Source organism: Gossypium arboreum, chromosome 12 (assembly GCF_025698485.1).
Source record: "Gossypium arboreum isolate Shixiya-1 chromosome 12, ASM2569848v2, whole genome shotgun sequence".
NCBI classification, from domain to species: domain Eukaryota; kingdom Viridiplantae; phylum Streptophyta; class Magnoliopsida; order Malvales; family Malvaceae; genus Gossypium; species Gossypium arboreum.
Window position 1 is genome coordinate 14570142 of NC_069081.1, and position 12189 is coordinate 14582330.

At 37.0% G+C, this 12189-nt stretch overlaps 2 protein-coding genes across 2 annotated transcripts; both read right to left on the reverse strand.

The window, feature by feature from the left end:
• Positions 1 to 1564: 1564 nt before the first annotated feature.
• LOC108478730 (probable leucine-rich repeat receptor-like protein kinase At1g35710) lies at positions 1565 to 4143 on the reverse strand. Its single transcript, XM_017781200.2, has one exon. The coding sequence runs from the start codon at positions 3819 to 3821 to the stop codon at positions 1890 to 1892; it is 1932 nt and encodes a 643-aa protein (XP_017636689.1). The 5' UTR covers positions 3822 to 4143; the 3' UTR covers positions 1565 to 1889.
• Positions 4144 to 4770: 627 nt separating this feature from the next.
• On the reverse strand, positions 4771 to 6544 carry LOC108479949 (probable inactive leucine-rich repeat receptor kinase XIAO). The gene has a single exon (XM_017782823.2). The coding sequence runs from the start codon at positions 6278 to 6280 to the stop codon at positions 4919 to 4921; it is 1362 nt and encodes a 453-aa protein (XP_017638312.1). The 5' UTR covers positions 6281 to 6544; the 3' UTR covers positions 4771 to 4918.
• Positions 6545 to 12189: the final 5645 nt, after the last annotated feature.

The following is a 12189-nucleotide window of genomic DNA, read 5'->3' on the forward strand; positions in this document are numbered from 1 at the left end:
TACTTGCGGTGGTGTTGATGATCAGCCCATGTAGCGTTGATGGAATGGATGGATTTGAGAGAGACAATGGGGTTCCTGGGTGGTCCAATGCTAGTTCCAGCAATATGGTCTCAAGTGAGAACCATGCTTTTATTGATAATGTACAAGAAAAAGGAACGAATTTTTCTCAAGAAATTTTTGTCCAAAGCAACGGTAATGTTCACAGTGGAGGGAAAGGAGGAGACACTGGTGGTGTCGGCGGCGGTGGTGGGGGAAATGGTGGAGGTGGCAGTGGCAATAGCAATGGTAGAGGAAAAGGAAAACCACACTGGAAAAGAAAAGGTAGGGGCAATGGAGGGGAGGAGGTGGCGGAGGTGGTGGAAATGGTGGTGGAGGTGGGGGTGGGGAGGTGGTGGAGGCAGTGGGGAGGAGGTGGAGGTGGCGGAGGAAACGGCAATGGTCATGGTCAAGGATGGGGCGGAGGAAATGGAGGGGAGGAGGCGGGGAGGGGTGGGAATGGTGGAGGAGGAGGTGGAGGAGGCAATGGTGGTAGGGGAGGTGGAGGAGGCGGGGAGGGAGTGGGAATGGTGGAGGAGGAGGAGGAGGAGGAGGTGGAGGCAGCGGTGGTGGGGGAGGTGGTGGGAATGGAGGAGGAGGAGGAGGTTGGGGTTGGGGAGGTGGCAACCAGGGTAGATGCTGGATTTGGGGATGTGGTGGGTCAAAAAAATCATTTGGAGGGCGGACTAGTTCTCCTTTACTGAAGCCAAACCATGCACATTAAATGGAATTTGCCTCTACATTTGCATTCTGACAACTACCGTTCAGCTTCTCCCAACTTCTAAACTACTTTTCCATCAGTGATGCATTTTAGGCATCAAAATAATCATGCTTTTCCCTGCTTAATCTTATCTGTGTTCAAGTTCTCTATATGTAGAGACTAAATAAAAAGTTGTGTTCAACGGAGAAAAGACGAACAAAAAGTTTCAATTGTATTCAGTATCCTTTGATATAGTATGCACCATGATGATGCAGTATTCATTTTAGAGCTTAATGAAAATTTTCTGCAATACATGGTCTGTTTAGGCCTCTCAAATGGCCTTGGCCCATTTCTGTATTCAACACAGGGAAGCCCTGCAACACTTTGATCTCCTTGTATTGTTATATTATTTCCCCAGGGAAAAACATGTCAGTGGAAATGTTGGCCCTCCAAGTGGGAGCAGTTAAAAAGTGGTCTGTCAGTATCTCAGTTTCATGTAGCCTTTAGAAGTAGCCATGTTAGCTCTGACTATATTGGCTTCGTTAGAAGACATTTGTCTTCATGTTTATGATTACAGACCATTTGTTTAAATCCTAAGATCCGTCCGTTGCTCTATTTGTAATAGTCTGGACTGAAGTGTCTGCAGTTAGTGAAACAAGCATGCCTAATGAACCTGCCCATTAACAATAATAAATACTATTTTAAAGTCTTTAGTGAGAGATGTAGCCGTTACAAAACAGCTTTTCTCCATTCTTTGACACTACAAAACAAGCATGAGATTACAATTTCACAGTACTGCTTCCATATAAAATTAAAACTCACCTGTTTAGATAAAACTCTTCACACTTTTCTTTCCCTTGTCTTCTAGTACTAATTGTTTATCTTTTGAAAATCTGGTTTAGATAAATATCTTAACATGGAAATGGGAATAGGATCAAATTAAAAAAAAAAAGGTTGAAAAAAATCATGTTAGACTCGTATTGATATCTAACATTCACATCCGAAAAGTAATGATAGTCTAGTCGTGTAAGATGATGAGGAAAGAAATGGAGGATCAATAATACTTCCATTGAAAATATCCATATTATTGAGAAACACCATAATACTTCCATTGAAAATATCCATGTTATTATAAATTTGTTTATGAAAAATACTATGAACGTTCACAAGGTGGAAGAGGGGCTCCACATAATCCAGGATTACCAATAAATGAAGATACAGGGATTATGGCTTTATGGGGAGGAATTTCCCCTCTTAATTGATTATGCGACACGTCAAATTCCTTGAGCTCATTCAAATTGATCACCTTCCCTGGGATGCTCCCCATGAGGTTGTTCCTCGAAAGCAAAATTGTGGTCAATCCCATGGCATCACCAAGCTCCACTGGTATCTTCCCTGAAAGGCCATTGCTTACCACCTTCAAGATTCTCAGCTCACTCAACTTCCCTATGGATTTTGGTATTGATCCTTTTAGCAGATTATATGACAGAACAAGCGATGTAATAGAATCCATTGCAGAGCTCTGTAGAACGGAGTCATTAATAGGACCAGCGAACATATTGTCAGATAGATCAATAGAGTTGTAATGGCCTATAGGGTCATCAGTTCCTTTGGAGAAAATTGTATCCAGGTTACCGGAGAACTTGTTTGAATGAAGATCAAGGTCCATTAGACGCCTAAGATTCTTGAATTCAGCTGGAATTGATGAGTGAAGGCCGTTATTTGATAAATTAAGTAAAGAAAGGCTGGTCATATTCCCAATCCAAGGCGGTAGTTTCCCTGTCAAAGCATTAGCTGATAAATCTAGCGTAGAAATGGATGTAGAAGATAACCACCTCGGAAGAGACCCTCTAATCCCAGTTTTCGCCAACATAAGCCGAAAAAGTTTCAATTTAGCAAACCATTTTGGTATGCTAACTAGTCCAAGAGGATTAAACGACAGATCCAATGTCTGTAAGTTCTGCAACTTGGCCAGCTCTGTAGGAAGTTCACCAGAGAGATGGTTTCTAGATAAATCTAATGTTTGAAGGCTTTGCAAATTGCTGAAACTAGAAGGAATCTTGCTGGTAATACGATTATTCGACAAGAATAATTCAGTAAGAGTGACAAGGTGGCCCATTGTAGCTGGTAATTTCCCAGTTAGCTTGTTGTTCTCAAGGATTAGCCTCTGAATGCTTGGGAGGTGGCCAATGGATGGAGGTAAACTTCCTGTCAGCTTGTTTTCTGATATGCGGCAAAACTGAAGAGAGATGAGCCCCGAAATCGATGAAGGGATGCTTCCTGTAATCTGGTTTTGATTGAGATCTAGGAGTACTAATGCTGAAAGTCCTCTTATGGATTTAGGAATGCTGCCTTTTATCGTGTTTTGGGATAAGTCCAGATATTTGAGGCTCTTAAGCTTGCCTATAGTTGTAGGCAAACTGCCAGAAAGATTGTTAGCATGAAGATCAAGCTTTGTCAATAATACCAACTTCCCTATTGTTGCTGGAATTGATCCTCTCAATTGGTTTTCCGAAAGACCAAGTTCGGTGAGTGCTGTTAAGGATCCAATAACAGAGAAAGGTATAATACCAGAAATATGGTTGTTGTTGAGGAAAAGCCTTTCCAGCCGAGATAAGTGCTTGAATGTTGCCGGTATCGACCCTGTAAGCTGGTTTGAATTGAGAAAAAGATGAGTAAGACGCCTTAACTTGCCAAATTCCAGTGGTATTGGTCCATTCAAGTTTTTGAGATTGCTAAGGTCAAGAAGTTGAAGATAGGATAGGTTCCCAAGGGAGGGAGACAAAGTTCCATTCATGAATGTATCCAAAAGGTCGTCGTCATCCGAAACAAGGCCCGAGCGTGTGACATTGACAACTCTTCCCACAGAATTGCAAGCGACCCCTTTCCAGGATGTGCAGCAATCAGTTGATGATATCCATGATTGCAATAGTCGTGAAGGGTCAGCTGTGATGGTGCGCTTGAATCCCAGTAATGCTTCTTTGTCCACTGCATTGCAGGCCGCCCAGGCTGATGGTGAGAAAGATAGTGACGGTAAGAGCAAAAGAAGTAGAGAAAACATATTGTTATGAAATGAAATCTCCATTGATGACTATGAAATCATGAACCTGAAAGTCCAATCTTATTATATATTCATTTGAAGGCAAGTTGCCAGATATTGAAAACAGTGCTGCCATGTGATTAATCCGGCTTTCATTAAGTTAATATTAATGGATATTAGCCTATCGGGGGAACTTCCAGCCAGTTGCATACAATATAAGCCTATTGGCCAACCTGGAAGAGGCGGCTGTGATAAAATTTTGGATCTTAATGTTTAAGCAACAAATGAATCAAAGTAAATACTTAATTATATTTTTTAGCATCCTTTGTATTTGTCTATGAACTGAAGCATGATGATTGATGACCATCGGCTTAGCTTTTGAGTTAAGGAACCAGTAAAAATTATTGCACTGTGTTTGCAGACATGATAAGTTTGATCCCACTTTCGACCAATGAATAGTTAACAGTAATCTCATTTTTACATGGGAGCGGGACCTGAAAGCGTAATAATATTCGCGGGCTCCATTCATGTAAAGCATTAATGGTATCACAACTCATGCATATTTCAACAGGTGATATATACCCACAGCTTCATTGATTCTGTATTTCATAGCTGTAAATACAAGCGAGGGGGGAAAAAATTGTCTCGACATGCACTTTGAACTGTGCCTTTCAGGTCATTTATTTCTCTACAGTCACGGGATATGATAAGGAAGCATAGCTTTGTTCATACGAAAAGGCAGATTATTCTTACAAAACATTTCAAGTAATCAAATTTATCAATCCAAGCCACTAATTGGTGCAATAAGTCCTTTAATTGGGCCAAGAGTTACCTAAAATAAACCGAATAAGGTTGGCAATTATCTGGACCTATCTGATAAGCCTCAAAGGACAAGTAGGGCCCAAGTACTATATTGTTTACTAGCGTATACCCCCACGCCCATAAGACCATGTGAGCAAAATCAAAATATTGAAAATATACAAAATTATTACAATTTATGCGAAAACAAAGATTTTCTTTTAGATTTCCCACTAACAAACTGAAAACTAACAAGCCCGAACTGAGAACAATAGAGAAGGAATCTTAGACAAGAAAGACACACATGGATGTTTCAACTAAAAACATTGCTGAAATAACATGATTCAAGGGATTACAGAACCAAAACTCTTGCATTCCATTAAAGATTTCTGGTCAGCACCTTGGCAGAAAAAGAAACGCGATGGGCACCTGATCAAGCAGTTGTCCGCAAGGCTGACATTTGCAGTGTCTGGTTTGAGTACCAGCAATGGCCCTGGAATTGGTCCGAACAAGTAGTTCCCTCCAAGCAACAGTCTTGCAAACGGGGCAATTCCGGAGGCAGGCAGAGCCGCTCTCAATGCGTATTGGATAGGGATCATACCCGAAAACTTGTTGTTTTCCATGGATAAAGCTGACAGCTTTGGCACTAATGGCAAGAAAGGAGGTAACCAGCCTTGGAGCTCGTTATTGCTCAAGTCAACAGCAATAAGCTCACTTTGGGTGCCTAGATTAGAGGGAGCTTGTAAAGAATCAAAGGAGTTGAATGCGAGAGTGAGTTGTTGAAGAGATGGGTGGTTAAAGAGGAAATAAGGGACTGAGCCGGTGAGTTTATTGTGACTCAGGTCTAATACTTGCAGAAAGTTCAAATATTTAAGACTTGGAGGGATTGTGCCTTCAATCATGTTGTTCCTCATGGAAATTTGGACTAAAGAAGGTGGCGGCGTTGTAGGCAAATACCCAGAAATGACATTGTTGCTTGCATCAAGAAAGTACAGGTTTTTGAGTGAACCCAACTCGGGTAACTCACCAGAGATGTTGTTTGATTGAGTTTCGAGCCTTTTCAAGCTACCAAGACCATTAAAAGTCGCGGGGATAGGACCTTGTAGGTTGTTGTTATCGAGGTAGAGTTCTTCAAGAGCAGACAAGGACCCAATCGAGGCTGGTACCTCACCGGAAAATGCATTCCTTGAAAGACCCAGCCGAGTTAACCGAGTCAGGTTGGAAAGTGAGCCTGGAATCCTGCCGGAGAATAAATTGTTGGAGAGGTCAAGGGTTTGCAAGTAAGGGAGGTTCCAGGAAATGGAAGAGAGAGAACCGATATAACCAGCAGAGTCGAGAGTAACCTCCGTGACTCGGCTCAACCCAGAAACTGTAAGGTCGCACCTGAAACCGCAGGTGAATCTTTCACTGAAGAGGCTGTCACATGGGTCAAATGTGAAATCCCAAGAACCCAAGCAAGAACCCGGACTCACAGAATTAGGTTGGACTCCATTTTTGAGTTGTTTCAAGGCATCAACATCTCCCCAGTACGTCTTGGATTCTGCTCTTGGCAAAACTCCATGAACAAAAAGTAACAGAAGAAGAGAAGATAGAAAGAATTTTGAAGTAGCCATTTTTATTTCACAATGGGATTGGGAAGTGAAAGGGAAGTTCATTTTAAAGTGCAAAAGAGAGGGTGAGAAACCCAGCGAACGAGGGCCGTTCATAAGAAAAGGAAATTGATTTGAGAGAGACAGAGCAAGAAAATAAGGGAGACAAGAGAAAGATGGGTTTTGGAGTACGTTTCTGCCACTCTGGGAAGAAAAACGGAGTAACTTTTAGTGAGTGGATTCACGGGCAATTGTCAGAGTGTAAATTAAATCCCGTATTTAAATTTGGATCATTTGAATGATTTAGGCAACTGATAGAACGAGACGGAAAAGCTTTTCCTGTTTTCGTTCAATATATGGAAAGGTTTTTTGTTGAATTTTTTTTCTTGGAAAAGCTTTTCATACTTGAATTATTATAATCGTGAGGTTTGACGACAGATGTGAGCTGCTGTTCTATTCATATATTACTTGAATGTTACATTATCATATATATATATATATATATAAGAATTAGAAAAGTGTTTCTGAAAAAGTACTATAAAAATTATGGTGTTCTATATTGTTATTAAACAATATTATGGAGAAATTAAAATATTTATTTTAAATATAATATTAAATAATAAAATAAATTAAATAGTATTTAAATTACATTAAATATAAAATTTAAATATTTCTTAAAGAATTAATATAAATTATTGTTAAAGTTTAATTTAAACATATAAACCGAAAATTAAGATTATTTATTAATTTACATGCTTATTGCTAAATGCTAAGTTACCATCACATATAATACACTACATATTGCAATCCCTTGAGTACAAAATTTTTTAGAGCTTAGACTATCAACAATTCCTTTCATAATTTAATTGCCAAATCCTTTTACAAAATTTTAATGATGTTCTCCCATACTCTTATACCTTATAAAATCATTTAACACATCCACTACTACAAATAATCATACGACATCAAAGAGTTTATGAGCAGCGTCTCTCGAAACAACCATAAGTAGCTTTTAAAGGCAGTCGTCCATAGATCCTTTGAAACACGATTTAGCAGTAAGTCAACTTGGAAAAGAGTCCAAATTTAAAACTATTAAATATTAAACTTTGAAATCCATTTTAAAGATGAGATAGCATTTTAGTAGGAGTCCCCATTTTATATAGCTGATTACCACCCCAGCAACGGTTGAGGAAGCTCAATTAACAACACAATCATTCGACTAGTGTAGCTAGTTTTGAAGCCAATGGTCGCACCAAGAAGTTAGCTTCCACGTTGCATCTGTTTGGATTAGTAGGTAGTAAGATAAAGCAGCCCCATTTTTCATTTCTTTTAAGAGTTTCCTCTTCCCACCCGTGTATGGCTATGCATGGAAGAGACGATTTGTCCTCATCCAACAATGACACCTAATCCCACTCTTATGCCACCTTAAGCCTTTACTTGACACCTAGTAAGGTATTTTATGACTCCATCTCATCACATAACACTAGAGTGACCGCGCTACAGGCAAATAAGAGAGTTTTCTCCATGGATCTAAAAACATTATTTAAGACGATTCCGATAAGTCTTGAGCTTAAAGAGTTATTGTATATCTCTGCTATATAGTCCTCACAAACTAACATAGCACCTTCTTATTTGATTGCCTACGCAAAAGCAAATATAAACGTGATCATCAATTAAACTACGTTAACATAGACAAAACTACACTGAATAACCAAAAAGCGAGAGTGGCTTCTTGCAACTTTTTGTAATAGTGCCTTCTACACTAAATTTTTAGATTCAAATAAGAATTAGAGAGAATTAAAGAATTAAAGAAAATAAACAAAAGATGATAGATGGATTGATGAAAAGAAGAAAGGATATGATTAGTGTTGATGATAAATAGTTGGATATATAACTTAACCTCCTTTGGTGAATTTGCATCAATAAAATATATCTTGAAAATTTGAAGCAAAAATTCTATCAAAATCCTAAACCCTAAACTAGTCTTGTAAGAAAATCTCCTTTAGAGTATTTTATCAATAAAAAATCAAGCATAATACATATTAAAATGGTTGGTCATACTTAGTTTTTTATAAGCATGTCTAAATTCTACTTGAACCCTAAGTAATTACTAAATCTCCCAAGACTTAGTCAATTATCTCGCAATGCAAGTAACATAAACCTCTTTAGACTTAGTCAAACTCTTATTAATCTAAAATATTAAAAGTTCTAAATAAGTGAATCCAAAAACTATAAGACTTAATAAATACATTATTAGGCTTATAAATTATCAAAATAAAGGCTTAAAATTGAACCCAATATGATTTAAAAGTTGATCAACATATAAAACTCAAAATTCATGTTTTATTCATGTATAGAAATTTTGATTTTGCTATCTTCACTAAAACAACCATATATTGAGCTCTCAAAGTCAAAATGATATGATTCAAAATGCATTTCAAAGCTAAGAGATGACTCTTTCATCAACTAGAAGACATCTCAACCTAGAAATGTTTAGATCTCCTCTAAAAATTCATCACAAACCGGTTGATCTTTCATAAGTGAAAATGACAGCTTTGGTATAGTTAATTGATTAATTTTCAACCTATCTATGTGTGCATCAAGTCACATCCATGCTATATGAGAATCCTTGAAAAATACATTTCGCATCTCCATCACATACAAAAAACGTGCTAAAAGCCCCCAATAACTCACCCTCCATAACCTTCCTCTTCCTTTATAATCACTCACAATCATCTTACATGACTTTCTACACAATCATTGCGTAGATTGTCATCAATTATTCAAATCTATTATGTTTATTAGCAATTGATGCAATGAAGTGAATTAAAATGGATCAAACCAATAAGAATATCCCTGCAAACTGCAAACATGGGATTTACCCTTATCCTACACCAAAATATAAAAATGTACAAAACTAAATTATGCAAAATCCCAATTTAACCTCATAGTAAGTTATCAAATTGTAACAACAAATTAAATTAATTTTGGAATGCATGCAACAGCAAGAACAACTTTACCAACAACACAGGTAATGCTCGAACAAAATTCTCAAGTAAAACAAGAGCTTCGAGTCACTCGAAATCATCCTATAGTATAATAAGCCCATGCAAGGGAGGTTGTCGCCTTATCCATTTATAGTCAACGAAGAAGAAATGTAACACCCCACACCTAATTGAATTGTCTAGTCCAACCTACAAAGTGTCACATTCGTTGTCAAAGCAACCACGACCAATTATATTCAATTCAAATTATTAAACATTTAAATACAAGTGACATGTGAGAATAATACGTTATAGGATCATTTCGGGTATTAAATAAGCTTACAAAAGCTCTTTTGCTAACCCAAGGTTGCATTAGGACCAAATTGTAAAGTTTGCAAAATGTCAGGTTAATATTGTGACGTTAGAGGTTCTTCTTTGAAACGCTACATAACGTCACAACGTGGCCCCTGTTTTCCACAAATTTTAATTTTATACATTACCCAACTAGAATATAACACACATGGATGCCCTCAATGCCTATTAATCATTTAACATGTATTCAACCTGTTTAACAACCAATGTCCAAAAACATCAACACTATTTTCAAGCATAACTATTAACCATTTCATCCATTTACGTTATCAATTCTCAAAATTGAGCATTTGTATCATTTGAACAAAGTAAAACATAAGCACATTTCATTTGACCAAAATGAAATGAGTTATACAAACTTAGTTGAATCGAACTGTCTAGATGCTGGCTTCAATTTCCAAGGCTTCAAAGAGTACCTAAACATGTGCATAGAGAAAACAAACAATACGATGAACAACAAGGCTCAATGGTACTTTCATGATCTAAGCTAATATAACATAATATAACAATATAAATAAAAAAAGATGCATATAAATCCAATATCTACTAATACATGCCCCATATTGCAACACACTACATAACCATTTTTATATGAATGTGTACCTAAATCAAGTGGTAAACCAATTCAACCACTATCGCATTATAAAGGATCAAATTCAATTACATATATCAAAACCTATCTAATGACCCTTAACTAACATTACCAATTCATGATTTACACACTCACAATCTCAACACTATAGCATTCAATCCAAATTCCATTTTGCATCATTTAACTATTTACAAACCATCTAATTCCCTTTTCTGGAATCTATGAACTCATTTGTATTCATTTCAGTACCATATTTTATTATATATCTATTTTGTTACATTTTCAAGTTTTCCCATTCCAATAATAATGTTATGCCTGATGGAACCCTAGTAAAACGAGCTCGGATACATAGGTAAACTACACCACACCTAATATCTCATAAGAGCTTCAACTACACCATACTAGGGCACCAAAGCACAAAGCTTGTAGGCATAAAATACATACTTATATGTATATACATCAATCCACCACATCAGGGTTTCCATAAAGACATAAAATATTCAATGATCCTGTAACAGCCCATTTTTCAATGGTCTCGAAAACGACAGTTTCGAAACCCTATTTTCGAATATCAAAAGGACCAATAGTGACCTGAGTGTGAAATATGATGTTTGACTTCAATTCCGGTAAAGAATCTTCAATGCTTCCTGTTATTTCTCTAATGCTTCCTACTGTTTTTTCTTCAAATTTTCTATTTTGACTCTGTCTTTTTTCCATATATTCAATTTTAACTTTATGAGAAGTCTCTATTTCTTTCATATTTTCCTCTAACATCAACTTTTCTGTTTTCAACCTGTTGAGGTCTTTCTTCATTTTCTTCCCTTCTCCTCCCAACTAGTAGCACTTCTTTCTAATTCCTTATTTCTCTCCTCCTACTCCTTATATAGTTAGCGAGCTTTGTTTAGAGCTTGCTCATTGATCTCACTTTCTTTCTTGAATTCGTTTAACTTAAGCTCCTCATTAGCATAAGCTCATTGTAAGCCATATGTTATAACCTCACTTTGAATAATAACCATATGCAGGGATCTTAACATCTCATTCACAGACGGTATTTTAGCACAAATGAATGACTAGGAAGGATATACACTCTCTTTCACTTTTTTAGGAATATATTCTTCCCATGTCCTCATCACATCATTAGGAGAAAAAGGGTAACGCCTTGTACTAAGTTGATTATGCTAGGGAAAAAAATTTTCACCCCGCCAACAAAGGATTTAAATTCTAGAGAATCATCTGGAGCAATACATTGCGCATCATTAATAGTACCAAAGATTGACCTAGCAACTAATGGTCCTTATGAAGGACCTCGTGGGAGAACAGGGGAATAGATGGTCATGCAATAAGCAATATCAAAATCCTAAGAATAAGAAATTCCTCATAACGCTTGATCTTAAGTGCCTTAAGTTTTGAAGCCACATGGAGCATCTTCATAATGTACCCCTTCGCGTTTCCTTAACTCTTATACTTCATAGACATTAAAGAAGTCAGAAGTGATGTGATTTCAACCTTATCATTTTTTGACAAAACGTTTCTCAATTTCGTCAAGGAAACCCTTGGCCTAAGTAATCTCTTCAAATTTTATGCCCTTAAAGGCTTCTAGAATATTGTGCTCATGATCATTAGTGTAACAGCCTGATTTAGGGCCAAAATAGAACAGTGGTTTTGAAACCACAAATCCGAGGTTGAAAATTTTATGACTGGGTGTTTAATTTGATGTTTAGGACTAAATTGAAATAGTGAAAAATGTGTGTTCTAGTTCATAAAGTACTTAATTGAAATGGGGGTTTTAAGTATAGGTCCTTAAATGGAATTAGACCATTATACTTTATATGGACAAAAATTGGCATGAATAGGACAAAATTTTAAAGAAAGGCCTTAAGGGTATTTCTGTCATTTGGTAATTAAAAGAAATAAAATGGAAAAAATAAGCCAAAATTTTGTTCATCCATCTTCTTCCTTGGCCGAAACTTGTATGTTCACCATAGCTAGGGTTTTTTCCAAGCTTTCAAGCTCAATAGTAAGAGCATTCAAGCCCCGTTTTTAATGTTCTTTACATTTTTGAAATCCTCGTAGCTTGG